The 24,504-nt window shown below is 36.7% G+C and overlaps 1 protein-coding gene across 4 annotated transcripts in view; it reads left to right on the forward strand.

Annotated features, from left to right (window-relative positions):
• The window catches only part of LOC120625468 (protein kinase C and casein kinase substrate in neurons protein 1), a 145,609-nt gene that overhangs the window by 58,799 nt on the left and 62,306 nt on the right, over positions 1 to 24,504 (forward strand). For 3 of the 4 annotated variants that reach the window (XM_039892551.1, XM_039892553.1, XM_039892552.1), the window contains exons 3-4: positions 3,832 to 4,076; positions 14,789 to 14,937. In XM_039892551.1, the coding sequence (XP_039748485.1) occupies positions 3,860 to 4,076; positions 14,789 to 14,937 (366 nt within the window). In that variant the 5' untranslated portion in view covers positions 3,832 to 3,859. Of the gene's footprint in view, positions 1 to 3,831; positions 4,077 to 14,788; positions 14,938 to 24,504 lie in introns of those variants that run through there. The other variant, XM_039892554.1, reaches the window with a different exon arrangement.

Consider the following 24,504-nt stretch of genomic DNA (forward strand, 5'->3'; position numbering starts at 1 on the left):
TATCAGAGCGTGTAGCAAAGATACTTAGATCACATGGAGTTCATGTGGCTTTTAGAACAAATAACCAACTGAGAGCTATTTGTAACGGTAAGGACAGATTGGACAATAAGCACAGATCAGGGGTATATAAACTCCAATGTTCTGAATGCCACGCCACATATGTGGGTCAGACCGGACGTAAATTTGAAACACGTTACAAAGAGCATATGGCAGCCTTCAATCATAACCATCCTGAAAAATCTCATTTTGCAAAACATCTTTTAGACAGTGGACATAACGTAACCAGTAATCATTCATACGAAATATTACATGCTTGCGACAAAGGGTTGAAACTTGATTTGAGGGAACAATTAGAAATTATTAAACATAGGAATGGGAGGTTCGAATTACTAAACGAACAAATAAATTTATCAACTTCACCTCTATTGAACATATTCAGAGGCACTAATGAGGTGGGAGGGGCTTAGATAGATTAGGTGGGGGTCAGAAAGGTATAAAAGGCGACACATTTGGCGAATTTTTCACTTAACAATTATTCATTGTAAAGTCAACATCTCCTGATGATGCTCCGGTTTCGGAGCGAAACGTGCGTAGAGGGTATATTGCCGAGGATCTGTTTGGTGTGGGGTATAAGGATTGGGGAAATTATAAATTACACCACACAGATTCTCCTGCTTTTCGCGGAGTATAGCAAATTAAGCTTAATTTTGATAATATACAATGTTTTGTTTCCGATATATCGCAATAGATATCCGGAGATGTATTTAATTAGTAACAAAGCTCAGTTATTGCGAAGTACCTTCTTTGCAATATTTGAGCGTTCTTTGTAGTGACGGTTGGTTTTCAAATGCCAATTTTTTTCTCATAGACTTCTATAAAGTAATGCCTATTTCTATCCAATATTATCAGTTCTCTGTTTTTTTTCCAAATCACAAAGATACACATCCATTTCATTTAATTCTTCGCATTGTAAAGATTTTCCGAAGATAACGAGGCACGGGTAGTGAAATGAATAGTAGTACGTAAAACAGTTATTATGTTGGTATTTAAAGTACTACAACTTAATCGCTTCACTTCTACCGCGAGGCGTGGTTTACGTCATTCACGGATTCACACATTACATCACATACCTATAGTGTATACCTACTTCATTACTGCGCTGCGGGTATTGTGAATCAATGGAATGGAATTTTTTAATCATTCGCAACAAATAGGTACAAATGTTTATCATTATTATATGATGACAAGGTAGCTCTTGAATGCGATCTTACGGATTACCTTGATAGGTAGCTATTCTGACAGTTGCTAATCTGTGGCGACGTGTTATTGGTCGTACGCTCAAATAGTTGGCAGGCTTTGTCAAAACTGCTCTGTTTGTTTGATTGAGACTTTAATTTTCCGACGACAATGAAGTAAAGGAGGCAATTTTGCGGCAAAAATAAAAAATATTTTTACGACGGTTTAGAGAAGTTAATTCATAGATCTAATAAATGTATTCAACTTCAGGGTGATTATATTGAAATGGAAAAATAGTTTTGTTGTTTCATTTAATTTTAAACTCTTCCATTCCACGAACTTTTGGACCTCCCCTTGTAACATTAAAGTGGATAATAGCTTAATAGACATTTAAGTTTTGTTTATAAAAAAAACTGAAATGCCTCAAAAGTTTCTACAACCTTTGCGTTTCATAGATATGACTGAACGCGCGAAATGTTTAAAATTGTATAAAAAAATCCTCTCCACACGAAACGGTTTGTCAATAGATCGTGAGAGATAAAAACTTCATTCATCTATAGATCAAGGTCACCGTATTGTAATCAACAAAACAGACAGTTTTAAAATGTTTACATTGTTTGCACTTACCTACCGTTTTTTGATTATTTCCTATTGAGCACTGGATAGCTCAGAATGGCTTCCTTTTTCCATTTTTCCCTGACGTTATGTGATAAACTAGACACAGATGGAGTGCGTTTATCTAGAAGATGCTTTTTCATTCTTTATTTGAAGTCGAAAGTTCATTTGAGATACTGCTGGTGGCTTAGCCATATTATTATCGACTGTCTGGTGCCCACGTTTTTCTACGTCCTTTCAAATAACTCTAAGCCAAAAATCAAAATGATTCGTTGTTTAGTTCACTTTCGCAAATGCAACGTCTAAATGAAAACCGAAATAATACTTAACTTACTTCTGACACTTAACTGTGAAATCGTAACTCTAGTAGTTTTTGAGTAAACCACTGCCATAGTTTATACTGAATGAAATCATATACAGCTGCAACATCACATGCAAAATTAAAATCAAGTACGAGTAACTCGTGTCTCTTTTATTTAAACGCGCTGTGTAGCGTTGGTACTATGCACGTGTAGGTCTTTTATCCCCTCATGGGGTTGTCATAAATAAACACTTAGAATGTTTCAAATAAGTTTGTATGTAAGAATAAATATGCTTCTTTTTCTTTAATATTTTTACAGGGTGATTCGCTATGAAATATACTTATGCACCCTTAAACAGTATTTCGTAATTCAATTACACGTTGTATGATATTAGTAAGCATTATTTATCTCACCCTTAGGTCTCTCACCAACAGGTTCACACATTCCTCTAACGCAATGAGACTAAAACCTTTGCGCGTGCCTATATAAATTGCAAAATAATTACTATCATTACAGTTCTCAACCTAAGCCCGAGTGGAAATAAACTTACATCACATCTTACACATTTCGTATTAAATAATACAGGTTAAGCAGTAGTTATATTCAGAATCATACGATGAATAAGTGCTGCTTGATTTTGAGATTGCGTGATTCTTGATAGGCCGATTATAATGTTACTTTCATGATTAAGTACCTATTAGAGCATTAGAGTATTTTATTGTTGATATATTAGAACTTAATTACGAATGAGGAATCGGTTATATTCGCCTCCGGTATATATCAGCAGTGGCGTGCACTAATGGGTACTTCTTACCAGGGTATGCATACGGCAGGAAAATTGCATAAAATGGCAAAAATCCTACTCCTTTATATTAGTTAGAGTTATAATATATATATAAATTTTAGTGTAAGCAGTGCTTTTGCGCATTTATGGAGTGCACGCCAATTTTGTGGGGTTAGGTTAGGTTATACGAAAAAACATTTGTCACAGTAAATGTAGGAAAAATCGTAATGCTTACGTAAATTTACAGTAATTTTGGTTAATTAAGACGACAACGACTTATTATGAAAAGTAGGCTATACTCTGCGAAAAGCAGGAGAATCTGTATCGTGTAATTTGTGATTTCTTTAATCCTTATACCAAACCGGACTTCGGCAATGTAGCCTTTACGCACGTTTCGCTCCGAAACCGGCGCGTCCTCAGGAGATATTGACTTCACAATGAATAAATGTTAAGAAACGAGATAATAATTGAGTGACAACGACTTAATAATTTAAAAAGACAACGGTTATGAGCCATGCAGTCTCATAGTCTCATATATATCTGAGAATTAACTATTTTAAGTTTATTAGTCTTTGTTTCATAAAACTGTTTTTATAAAACTGAAGATGAAAGCAAAAATCAAAATCAATTCGATCTTGTGTTTTAAATTCCGTTTACATTCGGCTTCCACGTGCAATAACACCATAATATTCATGGTATGAGCTGAATACAGCTATGCTTTTCATTTCAGCGATCCTTCAAACTCACTTTTGAGTCGATGAGATTTCATGAGATGTGGCCTGAGATTTCAGTTGATTCTTATACTGTTCCAGCTTTAATGGCGTGAATGTTTCCATTGTGTTTCACATAATGTTTCTGACTTTATTATTGATTTACGTTTATCTTTGTCAACAGAGGGGCGGTGTGTGAGTGTCGCACCGCCATGTCGCATCACAGCGACGAGCAGGCGTTGCTGACAGTGACGTCGGACTCGTTCTGGGAGCCCGGCAACTACAAGCGTACCACGCGTCGCGTAGACGACGGCCACCGGCTGTGCAGCGAGCTCCAAGCTCTGGTCCAGGAGAGGGCCGACATAGAGAAAACTTACGCTAAAAGCCTGAGAGGGTGGGCGAAAAAATGGAATGACCTTATAGAGAAAGGTATGATACTTTTATTTTTATTAAGAGTTATAGGTACTTTGGATTCTGTGCCGTTATCACTAACGAGAATGCTAGGCATTCCGAAAATTCACATCAAATACCATCGTCACGGATAAGTAGTTGCAAGGAGCAAACTTTTTTGTGCCATATATGTACTTCGTGATATATTTCCAAATAACTTTTTACGAAACAGATAATCAAACAATCACATTATGACAAAAAGTATTACATAAAATTTTATCAGTTAGCATTATATGAATTAGTAGCCTATGAACTATCCCAGACTACAATCTATCTCTGTAACAAATTTCAGCCAAATCGGTTCAATCCTTGCGACGTGATTGAGTAACAAACATCCACACTCTCACATTTATAATATTAGAAGAATTGCTCTAACTAGATGGATGGTGAGACGATAAACACCATCCCAAAGGGTCATTTAAACCTGTTATAACACTTTGGGATGGTGTGTATATTCCTCTTCTTCTGAATCTAGGCGCATAAGATAACACTGACATCTTTAGTTTGAAATAGAATTACGAATGTAGTCCAAGTCAGCTTACGTAACTGGGTCCAACAAACCAACCAAACCAACTGGGTCCCTATCTCTCCGTGAGGTTTCATAATTTCTTAAATAATACTGGCACATGATCACCCAGAGGCTAAGACCCCTTGTTGTCCCATAATTACTCAAGACTTTTAGAGCGTCAAAAGCAACGAGTTCACAAGACCAGATTTCTTTAAATGGCATAAAAATAGGTAACCACTATTTTTCAACATCATGTCTCCTTCGATCAATACATCATAGCATATTCAACTTCATCTCCCTACTTCAGGCATTCATATCTCCGTTAAACGGCATAGTGGATTCACTATGTATCACTCCTTCCTCTTAGTACAGGAAGAAGTCTTAATGGTACCATTATCTCTTATTGAAATAATGTTAGTTGCGAGCCCCAACAGACGAAGCTCAACGGTGGACTCTTACCCGATCTCGGACTAGAAACAAGTTAGATTGTGACGGGCCTAATGCATATATATGAACAATTAAACTAATAAAATGTATTTATTTTATAATGCTATGTTTTAGTACGTCGCTAAACTTAATTATAGAGCCAGGTTCGAAACTTATTTACTGAGCCGGGTTTGATCGGATTTGGTTACGAAATAAAATGATGAGTTCCGATTTTCTCTAGATATTACGTTCTTTAAAAATATTGTTTATTTACCGAGTAGGTTAGAATCGTTACACTTAATATAATGGAATAAAAATTTAAGATCTCTATGTAAAAGCCTGTAATAGTCCAATTTGAATAAAGAAGCTATATTAGCGTATAATAAGTGTTCAGTTAGCGTAACTGATAAATACCGCTAACCACGAAAATGTATTATATTAGATATAATTAGCGAATACGCAGTAAATTTTAACCATAACTACATATAAACCTAATCATAACCGTACTATTCTTATGAACGGGGAACTTTAGTTGTGAGAATATATCACGACCGCTAGCAGCGATGTTATAGTAGAATCCTTAATAACAGTGGCGTGCATAGAGGGTATGCACAGGGTATGCAGATGTTTTAAAATTAAGAAAGTCTCCTGTATGAGTTTTTAAAAACTTAAGGATAGGCATTGTAAGAATTATAAAAAGCCTACCCTTAAGTGTTTTTAACTCGTATTGGAGAATTTCCTAATTTTATATCATCTGGATAACCTGTGCATATCTATACACGCCACCGGTGGCGTGCACTGGGCTTTTCAACAGGGTATGCATACAGTGGTAAGATTGCCAAAAACGCCAAAAATCCCCCAACTATACGAGTTATATATAAATTATAGGGTATGCAGTGCTTTTGTGAATGTACGAAGTGCACGCCACTGCACGCCACTGCCTACTAGCCTTTACTATAAATGCGAAAGTAAGTATTTCTGTTTGTTTGTCCTTCCTTAACGCCCTAACTAAGCAATCATTCAACTAGATTTTTGGCATAGAGTTAGTGGTAAGTACGGAGAGGTAAGTATGCTACTTTTTATCCTCGGGAAACAAACGTTTCCTACGGGATTTGTAATAGACCGTAACTAATGCATATATTTATTCTAATATTGTAAGCATTTTATCTGTTTCTCCGTAGCTTGATTCAATTAACCATTTATCAAGTGTTTTTTTTACATTTATATCGTGACATTTCTACAATTTTTAGTATTCTGTTTACCTTCGTATAGAGGAATGGTCCAGCAAACAGGTAAAATCTACGTCCAAACTTCGTTCTCAAAGGAAATTTCCATGTAGACTGACTTATGTATATGAGCTAGGGACACCAATTAGCAAACATTTTATGTAATACTAGCGTACCCAGCCCGCTTCGCGGGGCTAGATTTTGCTTTATTTTATTTAAACAATAAACTTACATCATTAAATTTTTAATTTAAGTCTCATAATTTATTAAATCATTTATTTCTCCCCGTATTCATTCTCTTCTATTCTCTTCTCGAGCGGGTGAAGATCATTATCTACACCCTGTACACCCAACAATAGAATATCATTATAGTAAATAAAAGCTGTATTTGACAGTTTGACATTTCAAAAATAGGAGTGCTCCGATCGTCACCAAACTTTACAGGATTACTCGCCAGGTCAATCCGGTGATTCCCTGAAAGTTTCATTGAAATCGGTGCAGCTGTTTCGGAGCCTATACAGAACATACCCACACACTTTCTCTTTTTTATATATAGAGATAAACGATTTATATAAATAAACTACGAAAATATTATATTTATATATACTTATAGCTCCAAAGTAAGCGTAGCTTGTGTTATGGGTACCAAGATGACTGATGAATATTTTTATGAATAATATAAATAATAATAATAGAGAATCACACAGAAACTGAAAAATATTCATGTTCATCACACAAACATTTTCTAGTGGGAATCGAACCCACAGCGTTGGACTCAGAAAGCAGGTTCGCTCTCCACTTCGCCAAGCAAGTTCCAACAGTCAGATAGTTTCGTAGCCTTGACATCGCTCACATGCTTAGTTACATCACACAGCTCTAGTGGAAAGGCACCCTTACGCCTTTAAAGTCATATATCTGTCTGATAGGCAATATGTAACATATCTATTTATCTTATCTTAATCTCTGTAATGTACACGTGTTAGCGTCCCGTTAAAAGCACTGTGAACCCGAGTAACCATTATTAATGCTATTAAATCCTGAATTTATAATGCAAGCCGTGATGCCTTGAAAGGAATCGGTAATGCGATATCTTTGATGTCTCTTTTAGTGGCGGAAATACATTCATGTTGTTTATTGATGGAACCCGCCTTTCATTACCAAAGAGTTGAGGACTTGGACATACTTTTACTGTGGAGATGCGAAACCTACGCCCGCATTGAATGTAATGCTAGTCGGAGAGATGTGGTTAGATTGTGGTTCAATAAATTAAAGAAAAAAAATGAACGCGCGCGTATACTATAAATAATAAATATAGTTAACAATATGAAATAAAACTTTAGATATCCGCTTCGATGCTCCTCGTCCTTGCGTTTATCTGAATGAACCTTTAATAATTAGTGAATAATAATTACCTATAATAACATAACTAAAAGAAACTTTAGCAATTTTAGTTCATAACTTGGAGTATCCAACAATATGAAATAAAACTTTAGATATCCGCTTCGATGCTCCTCGTCCTTGCGTTTATCTGAATGAACCTTTAATAATTAGTGAATAATAATTACCTATAATAACATAACTAAAAGAAACTTTAGCAATTTTAGTTCATAACTTGGAGTATCCAACAATATGAAATAAAACTTTAGATATCCGCTTCGATGCTCCTCGTCCTTGCGTTTATCTGAATGAACCTTTAATAATTAGTGAATAATAATTACCTATAATAACATAACTAAAAGAAACTTTAGCAATTTTAGTTCATAACTTGGAGTATCCAACAATATGAAATAAAACTTTAGATATCCGCTTCGATGCTCCTCGTCCTTGCGTTTATCTGAATGAACCTTTAATAATTAGTGAATAATAATTACCTATAATAACATAACTAAAAGAAACTTTAGCAATTTTAGTTCAGAACTTGGAGTATCCTTTTAGGAACAGAACCAATTCGATTGTGGGGGCAGTTATTTATTACAAGGTTTGTTTAGCTTAAAGATAAAGAAGAAATTATACACCGTATCTTTGCCTATATCATAAGGCCACGGCTGTTCGCTTTATAAATAACTGGATCTTATGTTATGTTCCTTTTTACATACATTTCGAGCTTGACGAAAAAGTGTTTTTTTTACTTTTGTTTGTCACAATTCAGAAATAAAAATGCTTATTCTGCAGAATGTTGAGATGTTTGGATCGTAAATTTATATTTCGGTACTTTCTCTGCGACTCTTTTGTGAACCACATGCAGGCATTAATTAAATAAAGGAGATTGCTTTACTTTCGCTACTATAATATAAATGCGATAGTTAGTGTTTATGCTTGTAACTAGTCTGTAATTTTAATCAGTATAACACATAAATTTGCTATAAACTACTTTTTGGTAATATGATGATTCACGAAGTGTACTTTCTTGGAAATTTTGTTTCACTTTGTACCAACTACGTAGCGGAGATCGAACAATCTGTGACCGCGGTGATGTTGTATTGGAACACTCATAGCTTTAGTTTTAAGTTTAAAAAATTGTTAATATATTACAACAACTACCTAGACACATAGCCATTCAGCCCCATAAGTAATCGTAGCTTGTGTTATAGGTACTAAGGTGACTGAATAATATACATTAATACTTAAAATATTATTATTGATTTGGGTTTTTTTTACGCCTTAACAGATGTTTTATTATGTTTATTTAAAAATGTATATATTTCTTTCAAAAAATTAATTAAAAATAAATGCAGATAAAAACCTAGACACCGAAAACTGTTGTCGTAGTATTTTTACTATGTATTTATTTAAACTGGAATCGTATTTTAACCAAGCACTTACAGTCCTCATTTCTAGTTGGCATATCTCTCGAGAGATCGTTGAAACCACTTTGTTGTTCATTACGTGACAGAACTCGCCACTTCTCGTGGATGTAATCATGCTTATCACAACGTCGCACTATCTCGCGTTTCCTTATCTGGATTGCGTTTAAAGGTAATAATATACGGTGATAATTTTATCTTAACTACGCTATCTTACTTGTACGGTACTAGGTATCTGATGTTGGATACATTTTATGGGAATTGACTAGCTGTTTGCCCGCGCTCTTTCGTCCGCGTTTTTTACGGTTTTTGCAAATCCCGTGGGAAGCGTTCGTTTTTCTAGGATAGAATGTACGTTACTGTCCGTCTTTTTCAACTGACTCTATGCCAAAAGTCGAGTCGATTGGTTGCTCAGTTAGAGCGTGAACGACGGACAAACAAACATGCTTTCGCATTTATAATATAAAAAAGTAAGGGTTCTTACAAGTTTGAAAACAATATTGACTAGGAGAAGCTAGTTGGGACAGCGCAAAGTAATAGAGTTAGTTGGTTAAGCTACATATCGATGTAGCTTAACCAACCAACTAACTAAAAGTATGATAACTCCGAAACTCAAACTCAGTCTTCACGGATAAGGATTGTAAAGCCGTACTTACCCAGAAGGCTATCGCCGCTTGTAGGCTCAAATAATGTCATCATCATCATATCAACCCATTACCGGCCCACAACAGGGCAAGGGTTTCCACCCACAATGTGAATGAGAAGGGGTTAAGGCCGTAGTCCACCACGCTGGCCCAGTGCGGATTGGTGGAGCTAATAAAAAATGTATTGACATGTAAATCGTATTGAAATATCTCTTAAGACTTTCTATAAGTAGGTACTAAGCTTAACTGTTATGATTTATCCAGCTCTCAGCGCTGTTAGATCACATCCATCTAAAAAAACCAACGAATATACAGCTAACCAGTGGCGTCGCAGGCACGTACGATATTATATAACGGTTCGCGATGTGATAACCGGATTATCGGCACTTAGCTCATCAACGATTAGCAACTCTGCACCGAACGCTAACTCTTGCTGTTACCAAACACTATTACTTACTTCGTCCTAACATAATCACCTCGCTGGCGTAGCGGTAAGCTGTATGGTCATATATGTTGGAGGTCCCGGATTCGAAAACCAGCTGCACGGCTAGAATGGGCAGGAGACAATTATAGTCGTAGTATATTTATTATTTATTATTATTATTATTTATTCAAAAAATATACGTGTAATAACTATTCCCGTGTTTTAGCAGGTGGGCACACCAGTTAATTATAACCCTTGTCAGGGGATATAATCGGGGGATGTAATTTTTGTCTCCTGCCCGTGCTAGCCCTGCTGCTGGATTTCGAATCCGGGACCTCCAACATATATACCGGGACCATACCGCTTACCGCTACGCCAGCGAGGTGATTATGTTAGGACGAAGGAAGTAATAGTGTTTGGTAACATCAAGAGTTAGCGTTAGGTGCAGAGTCTAGGCCTACAGGGGGAATATGGGAATTTTTATTACTGAAAAAAAACGCTGCTGAAGTCACGGGCTACAGCTAGTTATATTATATTGGGGCAGACGAAATCTTCGCAGTAATTAAATATCAATTCAAATCTAACCAAAATAAGCACATACCTAAGTGATGTCATACCTTATGTTTTTCTTCTGGTTGACTCCAACATCTGCGGATGATTTATTATCGAAGCAAAAGTGCATAGAGAGCGTATTTTGGAGAGCATGTGTTCAAATGAAATTAATGGAGGGCGGGCAGCAGCATCCTCTGTGCTACTACCACCTACTGCGATCACCAGCGTGTCCAGCGTTTCAGTCCAGCGGTGGACTGTTATAGGCTTTTTATGTGATGTGTTCTGTAGGGTGATGCGAAAAAAGTTTTTATAGTTATACTTAGGCGACCGATTGGCGCAGTGGGCAGCGACCCTGCTTTCTGAGTCCAAGGCCGTGGGTTCGATTCCCACAACTGGCCAATGTTTGTGACATGAATGTTTTTCAGTGTCTGGGTGTTTATCTATATATTATAAGTATTTATAAAATTATTCATCAGTTATCCTAGTACCAATACCGCTTACTTTGGGACTAGATGGCGATGTTTGTATTGTCGTAGTATATTTATTTATTTAGACTAAACAGAAGTCAACTTAATCGTATAGTTCCGCCAAAATAATGCTAAGTAGGTAAGTAATTACTAGTAGGTACTGCTTATTTTAAATTCTACAGCATATCTTATTTTGCCCCGGCAATTTTTACAGCGGCTTGCGTAAATGATTGTGTCTCGAATAATACATTAAAAACGAAATCGAAAGTTATTTGGGAACACTTAGCCTGTGTACACAACAGTGATCATTGTAGCGTTCAACAGCACTTAAAGTCGAGTAAAGAGTACGTCTGTTTGTTTGTTACGTACGCTCGGCGCAGTGGTTGAACTGTTTTTGATGAAATTTCGCCCACGTGCCGCTTCCATCCTCGAGATGGATATTTATAATAGACAAGCGGCTGGAACAGGTTACCCAGAGTTTTAAAAAAAACTTCGTCTGCTATCTATAAATCCGTACTAATATTATAAATGTCAATCTAAGTTTGATTGTTACGCTTTAAAGCAAAAACTACTTAACCGATCCTCATGAAACTTTGTACACATATTCTTAGAAGTGTTAGAAGTAATATAGGATACTTTTATTCCGACATTAAGCTCGGTTTCTTTGGGATAGGGGATGAGTGTTTGACGATTTTACACCATAACTACGACGAATTATAACCGGTTTTTTTATTTTTTTTTTGTACTGTAGAGGTTATAATATGTGTTTAATTTTGCCCAAACTGTAGTTGGAGATAGAGGACAGAACTCCTCAGTGGACAGCAGCAAACCCCTCATTTAAGGCTTAGCTATACTGAATACTTCTTACTGCCACATCAAAAAACAAAATCAAACGCAGACGAAGTCGCGGGCAACAGCTAGTAAATAATAAATAAATAAACAAATATACTACTACAATACACACATCGCCATCTAGCCCCAAAGTAAGCGTAGCTTGTGTTATGGGTACTAAGATGACTGATGAATATTTTTTTACCTATACTGATATATAAAGCTGGAGAGTTTGTTTGTTTACTTGAACGCGATGGTCTCAAAAACTCCTACTATCCTATTTGATAAATTCTTTCAGCTCTTTTGTTGGATAAGGACATTTATCAAGGAATGCTACAGGCTATATAATAACATCACGCTAAGATCAATAAGAGGATAGCAACGATTAAGAATGTTTCAAAATCGGGGGTTTTTTCTACAGCGCCAATCGGCCATCATTATGCATGGCTTGAGCGTTTAAAATATCTTCATCAGCTGAAGACGGTCGTAGGATACTAAAGGGTTTTTAATAACTCGGTATAATCGCGGACGAAGTCGCGGGCAACAGCTAAGTAGTTCATAATATAGCTATTATGGTCATTTACATGGAAACAATGGTGTTATGATTTTGTCAATGAATGCATTGGTACTGGTTCATCTTTTCCTAGAATTTATATCCAAATTACTATCCAAAATGGCAGATTCATATTCGCGTTTTCGCGTGATATAAAAAAAAAACAGGGGCACTTCTTTGACGGTTGGGTGGGCAGATCAGACCGGAGAAAATTCAGAAGTTATAAATTCTCAAATCGCTTCAGCTAGAGATGGAACCCAGGACACCGCACTGTTCACTGCTCGTGTGTACTAAGCTCTACTTTAATCGGCAATTCAATACGCGTAGTGAATTCGATACGATACAGATAGGGTCGTCGATGTGCCGAAAGTGCGTTAACATGCATGCATGTTGCGTCTGTAAAACCGAAAGTTATTTATAGTTCGATTGCGTAGGTATTGATTGTGTCACGTAAACTGAGCGCTGACGTTCGCCCTGCGCTGTGATCTGTTTATACAATTACAACAAAGTATTTCGAATTAAATAAATTATTACTGAGTATACTAGGTATTGGTAATTGCTTTTTGACGACCTTCATGGTGCAGCGGCAAGCGCTATGGTTTTAAGTGGGAGGTCCCGGGTACGATCTCCGCCAGGGAAAATTTGTGAATTTATAATTTCGAATTCGTTCTGGTTTGGTTAGCGTCGCGTAGAAACCCATAAGGGTTATGGGTTTAATATAACTGTCATATAGGTTAGCCTGTTACCGTCGCTGACTGCATCATCACTTACCAGCAGGTGAGATAACAGTCAGGGGCTAACTTGTAGTGGTAAATTACTTAAAAAATCAGAAACTTTAATATAAATTTTCATCCGCTGTTTGATACCTTTGGAGTTGGAATTTTAAAAATATGTGAAACACGTATTTCTTTATTTTTAATCGAAAACCTAAAATCAAAGTTTCATGGAATTAATTTGAAAAATGAATTGATAAATGAAGGATTTTATACAAATTTATCCCCCATTCAGGGTTGGAATTTTCAAATATCCTTTCTTAGCGGATTCCTACATTGTAATAACTATTTGTGTGCAAACTTTCAGCCCGATCCGTCAAGTGGTTAGAGCTGCCTTTTTTAAATATACCTACACTTGTTTTTTTATATTTCATAAAATACTTTACCCAAAAATTTAATGAAAAGATTGTTTAGTTTCGACGAGTTAAGTAAAATTAGTGTGTAGTAACGGTCAGGTGATGTGGGAGAGACATTACGTGCACAAGAATCACTTGCAGCACCTTGCGTCAACACATGAGCAGGTACGGGGAAAGTTATAAAACCTGCCGCACCGGCCGGGCCGCAGACTGCGACCAGTTTTTACGACTGATTGTTGAGATGAATAATTATATAATAACCGAGTACCCGGTGCTTATGTCGCGAGATGGGAGTGCTTATGCGCAACTGTTGTTGGCGGAATTTTCGTTAATGAAGCCCATTTTATACCTACGTACCTGTGAACCATTATGTCTCTGAAATCACGTATTATGTAACTCTGTTCACAAAATGATGAGTTCATGTAATCCAAAACTAATTCATATCCCTGATAGACACTGGTAGACTTCTCTTAACGTTTTTATTGACCAACACAATGGTTGAGCAGCGTACAAAACACGGGCCCTCTACAAGGCACGGGTCTCCTCCCACGATGAAAAGGGTTTGGTGCGGATTGGTGGACTTCACACGGCATTTGAGAACATTATGGAAAACTCTCAGACTTGCCTTATTTCCAAACAATGTTTTCCTTCACCCTTGAAGCAAGTGATATTTTAATTAATTAAAACTCGTGCGTTTTAGAATTAACAAAGCAAGCGATGCGTTCAGGTATTCGAACTCGGTACCCTGATAGTAAAGCCAAAGTCCTAAACACTGGGTTATTACCGCTATAAAAGTGTATATAAGCATAATACCTGTCTCTTATTTATACTTACCTCTGTATAATAAAAGGGTATGTGTTGCAGAACCACTGCAATGTATCCTATGGAACACTGCTGATTTCGAGAAGCCATAAGAGAGAATCATTAATAGCTGTTCATGCTGGTTAATCAAACTGCATAGTCTAATGCTGTTTCATGACACGAGCTTATACGTAGTGTTACTCGGCGAGATGACGTCTGCCCACGTAATAGGGGGTTAACCTACTCATCAAATTTCAGTGCGGAGTCTTCATTCTTAAATCTTATATTTTCCTCATACTTAAATTTATCCATTTTTGTTTTATTAGGACCGGAATATGGCACAATGGAGGCAGCGTGGAAAGGCGGCATGGTTGAAGCGGAACGACTGTCCGATTTACACTTAAGCGTACGAGACCGGCTTGTTAATGACGTCATCGCTCAGATTAAAAACTGGCAGAAGGATACCTATCATAAGGTTAGTGAATAATTAGTTTAATTATTTTGTTTAGATCGGTGAAAATTTGTATTAACGTTATTTCTGTTGAATCCATACATAATAAATTAAATTGGCCTGTAAGTGCTACCTTGCATAACAACGTTTTTTAAATATTAAATCTTGTAGCCTGAAACTCTTTTAAACCAGTTAGAATTAACATTCTGTTACAAACATATCAGTGTTGTAGAAAGTAACAGCTATTTTTTTACAAATAATAATAAAAACATGTCTGTGTCATAACATACGTGCATAGACAAAAAGTTCAGTGAGGGTTTTTTTAATATCCTTATATTGATTGTGATTAACATTTATTACAAAGTCAGCTTGTGGATAATCATTATTACGAAATTATTGTATAAAGATTACATTTCTTATACACAAAGTTTAATAATACACAGAAACATAACTCGTTTTTAAATTTAAAATAAAAAAGCAATGTATTCTTCTCAGTATTTGGTAGTATTTGAGCAGAAATTTGTTTGACTTACTCTATTATTTATCACGTACATCTAATCGAATAATGAAGTATATAATGTTAAAAAGCATTGTAAAAAGAACCGAAACCGAATCTTCTTTTTGAATGTGTGACGGACGAAAAATAGCCCTTATTAACCCTCCCCCTTTGAATCCTCAATAGCTCATCGGTTTTAGGGGTTTGTGAAAATCAACATTTTTTACAATAATGTACTGACTACGCACCAGTGCTGCCATCTCTTGTAATAACAAGACAAATGATATCAAGTATGTTAAAAAGCACTTCAAACAGAAAGTACTTAACAGACAATGTAGCTATGAAAAACAAATACAGTGACACTATTGAAAACCATAGCCTTTTGCTGTTTGTGCCTCTTTTGAGCGTAAAATCCGTAAAACCGCAGCTGAAAGGCCAAAATATCCGTACATGGCTAGTCGCTGTACAAACATGTCTTTGTGGGCTTAATGCGGCGTGCGGCGTCTAGCCTCAACGGCTACGGCCACTGAACGGCTGCTGGTCGCCATAAAGCATATTAACATAATGCTGCTAGCAATCATTTGTGTCTTGCTGTTTGTTATACGCGACTTTGTCGGCGGGGAAAGAGACAAAATTTTATCTTCCCACGTAGTTTAATTAACTCTCAAATCAGTTCAAATCCCAGCACCTCTAACTTTTCTGTTACGTGCGTTTTAAGCAAGTAAAATATCACTTGCTTTAACGATGACGGGAAAACATTGTGTGAGGAAACCTTCATGCCAGAGAGTTCTACATAATGTTCTCTAAGGCGTGGAGTCCACCAATCCGCACTGGGCCAGCGTGGTAGACTACGGCTTTCTCATTGTAAGATTTTTTGATATGATGATGATGATGATGATTGTAAAATGCTGATTGTGTGTGTGTCAGCTTAGAGAACTCTCAGGCATGCAGGATTCCTCAAGTGATATTTTAATAACTGAATACGCACAAGTATTTCTAAGTTCACGTGGAATCCAAATTCCAACTCGGTCCCCCGAAAGTGAAGTCGAGCTACTACCCACTGGGCTATCACCGCTTCTTCTTAATTTTACAATCATTGTAGTGGAATAAAAAAAAAATGGCGCTAAACCTTTATAATAGGAAGATCAGAATAAATAATTTCGAGAAGCACTATTATAAAATCTCGTTAACAATAAAAATTTACAGTAAAAAGTGAATCCACAATCCATCGAATGAGAAAGTTCACCGAGATTACGTAACATAGTATTAGCAATAATCGCAATAATAAATAACAGCTAAAAGTAAAAGTAGAAGTAAAAAAAAAAGCCAACATAAGCTTTCGCGTAAACAAACACCGACTGAGGTGAATATAAAATTAAATAGAAAACGACTGTCGCTTTCAATTGTTAATTTATTGTAACGAGCCGAATTATAGTTAGTGCAGTGTTAAATGCGATTGGAAGTTAAATAGCTAATTGTTTGACGCATAGCTTTCTTATGGCGCTTGCAGTCGGGACCTTTAGCTTTTCAATAATAAAAAATATCCAATGTCACCTAAACGCAACGCATCTTTTTTTATAGCGGTACATTAAGTGGAAAACCCTTGCCTTTTAGTAAGGCAATACTAAGAAGGGCATGCAAGGAACAAGTCTTGCAACGTCATCTAGCGAGGGTGTAGGAGTTAAGCCACACATCTAACTTTTCTAAGTTATGTGAGTTTTAAGGAATTCAAATATCATTTGCTTCAACGGTGAAGGAAAACATTCTGAGCAAACTTGTATACCTGAGAGTTCTCCATAAACTTCTCAAAGGTGTGTAGCGTCTACCGATCTGCACTGGGCCAGCATGGGGGACTACGGTCTTAACCCCATTGTGGAAGGAGTCATGAGATCCGTTGATATGAGGACGATGACATTTAGAATTTTATATAATCTGACTTTTCCATGCCTGGTGGAACACCCTGTGCACGCCGCTACTCGCAATGAGTTAAAATTCTAAACATGCTACGAACAATCTTTAGTTTTAGTCACAGGGTTTAAATCAGCCTTAAATGACTTGTAAATCAAAGGAGGCGTACGAATAATAAGTAGAAACGCTGCGCCGCTATTCCTAGAGTCAGCACACTGTTTTGTAGAAGTCTATAGATCTCTGTACTGAATTACTAATTCCCTACTATTACTAGAAAGCGAAATACGTAAGTTAAATTTTATTTGAATATAAACAATTAACGACTAAAGAATTTAATTCAATAAATTACCATTTCACGTAGTCTAAATGGGTCTTAAAAACATTTATAAGTAAGTATATAATCTTTATAATTTTGTCAACTGCTAAATCATATTTGATTGTATCTGGATTAAAGATTAGGGAAAGGAGATTAATATTAATATTGCAATCTTTTAGTGTCGCCATAAATAAAGAAAAATATTTTTTTTTTTTTTTTGCAACGCCCTAACAGAATCTTATGTACCTACATAATAGCTATATATAATATGGCAAATATAGGATTTATTGCAGCTGAAAAAATTGGAGGTATTTTGATTTTTTTTTCTTCTTTTCTTGTATGGTACTATAAGAAAGATTGACAGATTATTTTTGGTAGATACACCGTAAACATCGACACTTAAAACGTTTCAGTTACACGTTTATAAACCTTTTTTTGAATAACTAAGCCATAAAAATACTAGATGAATTATTATTATAGTTGCTATTCAAAGCTCGTTATTACAGACGCCGAGATGGTACCGTTATAAGTATAAATCAAGTATTGTCTCTATGGCGCATTCCATCTAATCTTATCTATTTTATCAGATAACATAGCAGTCGAGCGCAAATCTGACGCAATTCGATAAGTTCGAAAGTAGAGTAGTTCACGAAATACACGAACTGAGATAAAAAAATGCAGAACTGATTACATCGAGCACTGCACATCATCATCATAATATTATCAACCCATCACCGACCTATAACGGATGGGTCGCCTCTCAGAATGAGATCACGCCGTAGTCCAACACGCTGGACAAGTGCGAATTGGTAGACTTTGCTCGTTTTTAAGAACGTTATGAGGAACTCTTTTATTTTTTTACTCCACGACAGATTGTGAGTGACATTACCTGGTGGTAAGCGATGACGCAGTCTAAGATGGTAACGGGCTGTTAGGCGGTATGGCAGGTATATTAAACCCCTATAAGCAAATGCTAATCGTACCGGAACGCTAAATCTCCTGGAGGCACGTCTTTGTCGGTAAGGTTCTCAGGCATGCAGGTTTTCCTTACCGTTGAAGTAAGTGACATTTAATTGCTTAAATTAAATTATTTCGTTTTGTTAAAAAGAAATAATTGGTATTATATCGGTGGTTTTTTTTTTCAAAACATTTCTGCTGATTAAAAGTCTGCGCTGGTTGTTTTACTTTTAACTCCGCTCTTAATTACAGCGGTTTCAGTCAGTGGAATTAAATTGTATTTGATACGTTTTTGATAACGGAAATGTTATATCGAAATAAAAAATATCTGTGTATCGATTTTACGACATTTTCCCTGTAAGCCTAGGCTACAGCAGCATTTACCTGGTCGGTCCACATTGCCCTCGACTCTTCCTTGGACAACTAGCCAAAGCCTTTTAAGCCAGTATATACCTACATTCAATTAGATTTTTTTATATTGGGTTGTAATATGATTTTAAAGATTTGTAAATTAAAATAAATGAGCAAAAATCCATCATCAATTCCTTTCTTTTCAGACCTATTGCAACCTAACAAACAAATTACTGTCGAACTTTCATAGAGAAGAAAGCTTTAACATACAAAACCTAAAATCTTCCACGAATCGCATTCTGTAGTTTAATTCGCTTAACCCTAGAAGACCAATGGCCGAATGGGACCCAATGATTGACGTCCACCACTGGACATAGGTTTTTTGTAGGGAGTTGCAAAATCCACGGTCCTGGCTTTTGTTTCCAGCGACTTCTAGCGACTCGTTTGATGTTGTCCGTCCACTTGGTTGGGGGCCGACCGAGCTATTTGCCCCACCCATTGCAACTTCAGCTACGAGACTCGTTGAGCCATTTCGTTGATTCTCTTAGCATAGCTCTCTCCACAAACTAACTGTATTAGGTGACGATATAGGTCAGGGTAACAATTCGGTTACCAAGGCTCAAGGAAGTGTCCGTCAGTTCGTGTATCACGACTGACCTCCATACCGTGTACACACAGGATGCATTGTACTATCTCCTTATGTAGAGTATGTAGGTATGTCCTGAATTGCTAGACGGTATGGTTTTACTGATTAACGAGTCCTAGAGACATAGAGCAGTAAAAAATAGAGTTAAGCGCAAAGACTAGTTCTGCCACTAAAAGCTCTACCTACTACTAAACATCGTAAACTCATCGACAAGAAATGTACTAATTATGTTCACTGGCGTGCACCACTTCATGCGTGCACAAAAGCACTGCCTTCCCTAACATTGATATATAACTCGTATAGGAAAATAATTTGTGCCGTTTTATGCATCATTCCTGATTATGTTAATATATTGTTGTGTCGTTGTGAGCCAGAAGTAGCTGGATACGTGTACGCAGTGGCGTGCATTGCATATATGCAAATAAGCAGTGCATACCCTACCCTCAGGGTCTTAAAGAACCTTCAGATAGGACCATTAAAGTTTTGTAATTAAAAAAACACTAAGTAAAAAATATATGAAAGCGCCATCTAGTAATGAGCGGCCAAACTTCTAGGTCAATTGTCGCTAGACAGGAGACAGCGCAACCAGCGCGCGCGATGCGTAGGTATAGCTTATAAAATAAAATTTTCTACTTCGTATTTTAATTTTTAACCGTAAATGCTAAACATTTACCTTTTAAAACACGTAAAAATACCTATATTATCATTTAAATCTCATGTTATCGATTGCAGGGTAAATCAATTATTATGAATCACTCGACATATGACGCCATCTACTGTTGCATAGAAATATCAAATAAAATAAGCACGCCCAAAGAAAGAATCGTTCTGCTAGATGTGTGCGTGCAAGTTAGTAGTGTGTGTCGTGTAATGTTATAATCGTGCGCTTGTACTTACAAGATTAGCATCGGTCTTGTGTGAACAGTTTCATTCATAAATTCTCTATGTATGGGTGTCTATAAGCACTGCTTACGGAAGTGGATAATCAATTACGTGTTTGATTTTTTTATGAAAAGTATTCCAGGAATTATTGGAAAGTGAGAAAGTTAACAATAAATATTGTTTCTATTTATTGTTGACATATCAAAATAAAATAGCGTTCGTACCCATACTTACAAAAAAATTAAAGACATATTTTGACTAATTTCGATTGCAATATTATCATATTCAATCGCCATTATTGTTTACCTTCGAACAATGCTCTATGGCGTTGGTGATAAATAAACGGTTAAAGTGCATAAATTCAGCAACTTATAAAAGTTTGAGTAGTGATAGTTTAATGTGTTAACGTTATTTTATAGTTTATTCATTCATTTTTATTCGTGCGGTCTTTGTTTGGGTTCAGTGTGCCTGGAAAAAGTACTTAGAGACAACTTTAATTTCTATCTTTTTATCGTAAAATTAGAAATCATGCACAAAGGAAGGTGTGTACCAATGTTACAAATATCCACAAAAAAAGGTGATAAAGTAAAACGTATGTGTAATAATAAATATTACGAAAACTATTCTTGACTAAGCGGCTTTGTACACACCAATCGATTATTTTGCTTTCCTTTTGTTTTATTGTCCAATATACGTAAAGTTTGAAATGATAAAGGATATTGTGATATTAATAATTTTCATCAAGACGCTAAAAACATGTTGGAAAAAAATATTATCATCTTCAGTGTGCTTAGAAAATGCTGCCGAATGGTGTGTCATAATTTTGTGACGTAAATCAGGGTATGTACTTTTATTCAATTAGCAGTAGATAGACGATAGTAATAAATCAATCAAAAATATAACTTTCGTAAAGTAATTTGATTATAAACCGACATATCTAAAATATAAATTTTACTTTATGTTTGTGCTGAACACCTTGTGCATACCCTGGGTCAAAGGGCTATGCACGCCACTGCGTGTACGTAAATGGATTCACAACAAATAAAATAAATAAAAAGCTCTATAACGACTATCAGACATCAGTCTACTGGCTCTACCATACGGCCTAGTGGTTATCTAGATATTTAGCTTAGATTAAGATTCAGATTCTAGAGATGATTCCCGGGAGGTAATATATCTCTCCTATGAGAGAGAAGGCTTGCGTCCAGAAGTTACTTGCTGACAGAACAGTCTAACCTACAACTAGTTGGCCAAAGTCCTGGGTTCTATTTCCGGGTCGGGCTTGTTAGGCAATCTTTTTTATCAGTGCGGACCTTCTCATTCTGTGTTCCTTATTTTAATATCTAAATACCGCGTACTGCGATACTCATAATGTCAACACACTGTAGGGCACTCCTTCTGCAATGAGAAGGGTGTAGGTCGTAGTCCACTGTCTAGCACGCTGACCGTGTGCAGATTAGTGGACTTCAAACACTGTGTGATGTTTTTCTTCACCATATTTAATTACTTAAAACGCACGTGCCGTTGACGGCCGATTGGCGCAGTTTGCAGCGACCCTGCTTTCTGAGTCCAAGGCCGTGGGTTCGATTCCCACAACTGGAAAATGTTTGTGTGATGAGCATGAATGTTTTTCAGTGTCTGGGTGTTTATATGTACCTATATTATAAGTATTTATGTATTATATTCATAAAAATATTCAACAGCTATGTTAGTACCCATAACACAAGCTACGCTTACTTTGGGGCTAGGTGGCGATGTGTGTATTGTCGTAGTATATTTATTTATTTATTTACGTGCCGGTGTTCGAACTCGGCCCCCCTAATGTGAAGCCGAAGTCCTTACCACTAGGCCATACCCGCTTGCGATAATGGTTACACTGTATTCACAGTTCAGTGTCTGGCTCTCGGGGGGAAACACTGATATCATAATAAACAAAGTGTTTTTGATAGTTGCTAGGCAGCAGCGATCGAAAGCAGGTTAGCTGTTGCGAACCTTTTCTAGAACATCTGTATTTATTAGCAACTAACTGATCGGTTGTGAGAAATTCCAATACACGCGAGAGTTCCCAGAATACTGAACAGGTATTTTTAAAAATACATTGAACTTTTTCAGTAACATGAGAATATTGGGTAGGTACGCATTCCAATTTACGCATATCTTAAGAACGGCCACTATTACTTTAATGTTAGCGAAAATGTGTAAACTTGTTTGTTCGTTTGTCCTTCCTTCACGTTTTTACTTAACAGTCAATCAACTTAATTTTCGGCGTATAGTAAGTTGAAAGGGAGAGTAACATATGCTTTTAATCCCAGGAAAACCAACGGTTCAACGTAAAAAAACCATAGAAAACGCGGGCGACGACCGCGGGCAAAAGCCTAGTTACCCAATAAAACCTAAGCGTACATGGATATGTATGTTCTAATCTAACATAAACCGACTTTAGATAATAGTAACCAACACGGGAACTAATAGCATGACGCGAGTTTATGGAGCACCATATTTATCGCTTTATATTTTATAGTCGCTCACCCGATTTAAAATTCGCCCAATCAGTATTTCGATTCGCAAGTTTAGTACATTTTGCAAAACAAAAAAATGCTGCTTGATTAACTCACACAATAATAACAGTTAACAGTGTCTCATTAGCGATTGCCATATAATTTTTAAATTACTTTGATTTGTAATATCTCTTAAATTAATCACCAGTGCGATCTTATAGTCTACTAGTCTTATAGTCACGCAACGAATATTCCTGGCAGAGCCCCATTCCGAGGCTCGCCAACAAGCCCGCGTTACGCTGTTAAAATCATTAGGGTTAATCAGCTACACACAATCCGAAAAAAAAACGGAACGAATCGTCAGTGTAAACAAATCACGTGAAATCAACGCGCGATGCAATCACATTTTTTTATGAGTGTAATAATCACTACGCAACATGCCGCATTCCAAATAACTCTCCGCCAATCATAATAATCACATGAGTCAATCGCAAAGGTCATCGAATGATCGGACCGCTGGGGTATTTGAACACTGTTGCGATTCAAATTGTAATAAATTCGAATTGGTCGCGAACACAATAATTCATAAAACAAAATAAATTCAATCATTAAAAATGCTGCTATGTTATCTGAGCCAATTAAAATGTAATAGTTGATGTCATTCGCAAGGGCATTGTTAATCATAATAATAATATTCGGACTTTGCGTCACCTTGTCCTGTGACATAGTCCTCCTCCAGAGTCTGTCCTCTCTTTTTGGTGTCTCCAGAGACTCAAACTGTCCACGCTAGTCGCCTCTTTAACATCATCCTTGAACATTTTGTAACTTAATTCTTTTAACTTTTCATTTTTTTGTATGTATTGTGGGTGTTGTAGTTTGCAAATAATACACAAGTCTTTGTACACAGGAGGCGGCGTTAACGGGTCGCGCGCTTAATAAATATATACGTCGCATTTTGTATTTAGTTTAATTCCAACTCGTCACCCACTCTAATCTCTAGTTCAGTTTACATTAGTAGTAAAAATCCTTCTACACTTTGTCTCCCTTCCATTCTTCCGAAGATGAGTGCAGCCAAACAGATATTCTGAAATTGCCCTCGTCGAAAATCGAACTCGGGACCTTTTCTGCACATAAAACCACGGCGCTCCTGCACCAGGGAGGTCCAATCCAGAGACTCACACTTTCCTCTCCTGTTGGTGCCACTTTAGTCCCGCCTCCTCTTTAACATCATTTTTGCAAATTTTCCTTTTTCTCCCTTCCATTCTTCTGAAAATGAGTGCAGAGAAACAGACATACTGTAATTGCCCCCGTCGTAAATCGAACTCGGGCCCTTTACCCCCCACATAAAACCACAGCGCTCCTGCGCCAGGGAGGTCTACAGAATCGATATGCAGGTCGATGTAATCTTTGAACTGACAACATTGTTATTAATTACGAGTACACTATCGAATAGTAATTAGTTACTTGGATAATAATGACACGAGATCTCTCATTAAATAATTATTGGGATTCTAAGGTTATCATCGCCATCCCTAGA

This window comes from Pararge aegeria, chromosome 7 (genome assembly GCF_905163445.1).
Source record: "Pararge aegeria chromosome 7, ilParAegt1.1, whole genome shotgun sequence".
NCBI lineage: Eukaryota > Metazoa > Arthropoda > Insecta > Lepidoptera > Nymphalidae > Pararge > Pararge aegeria.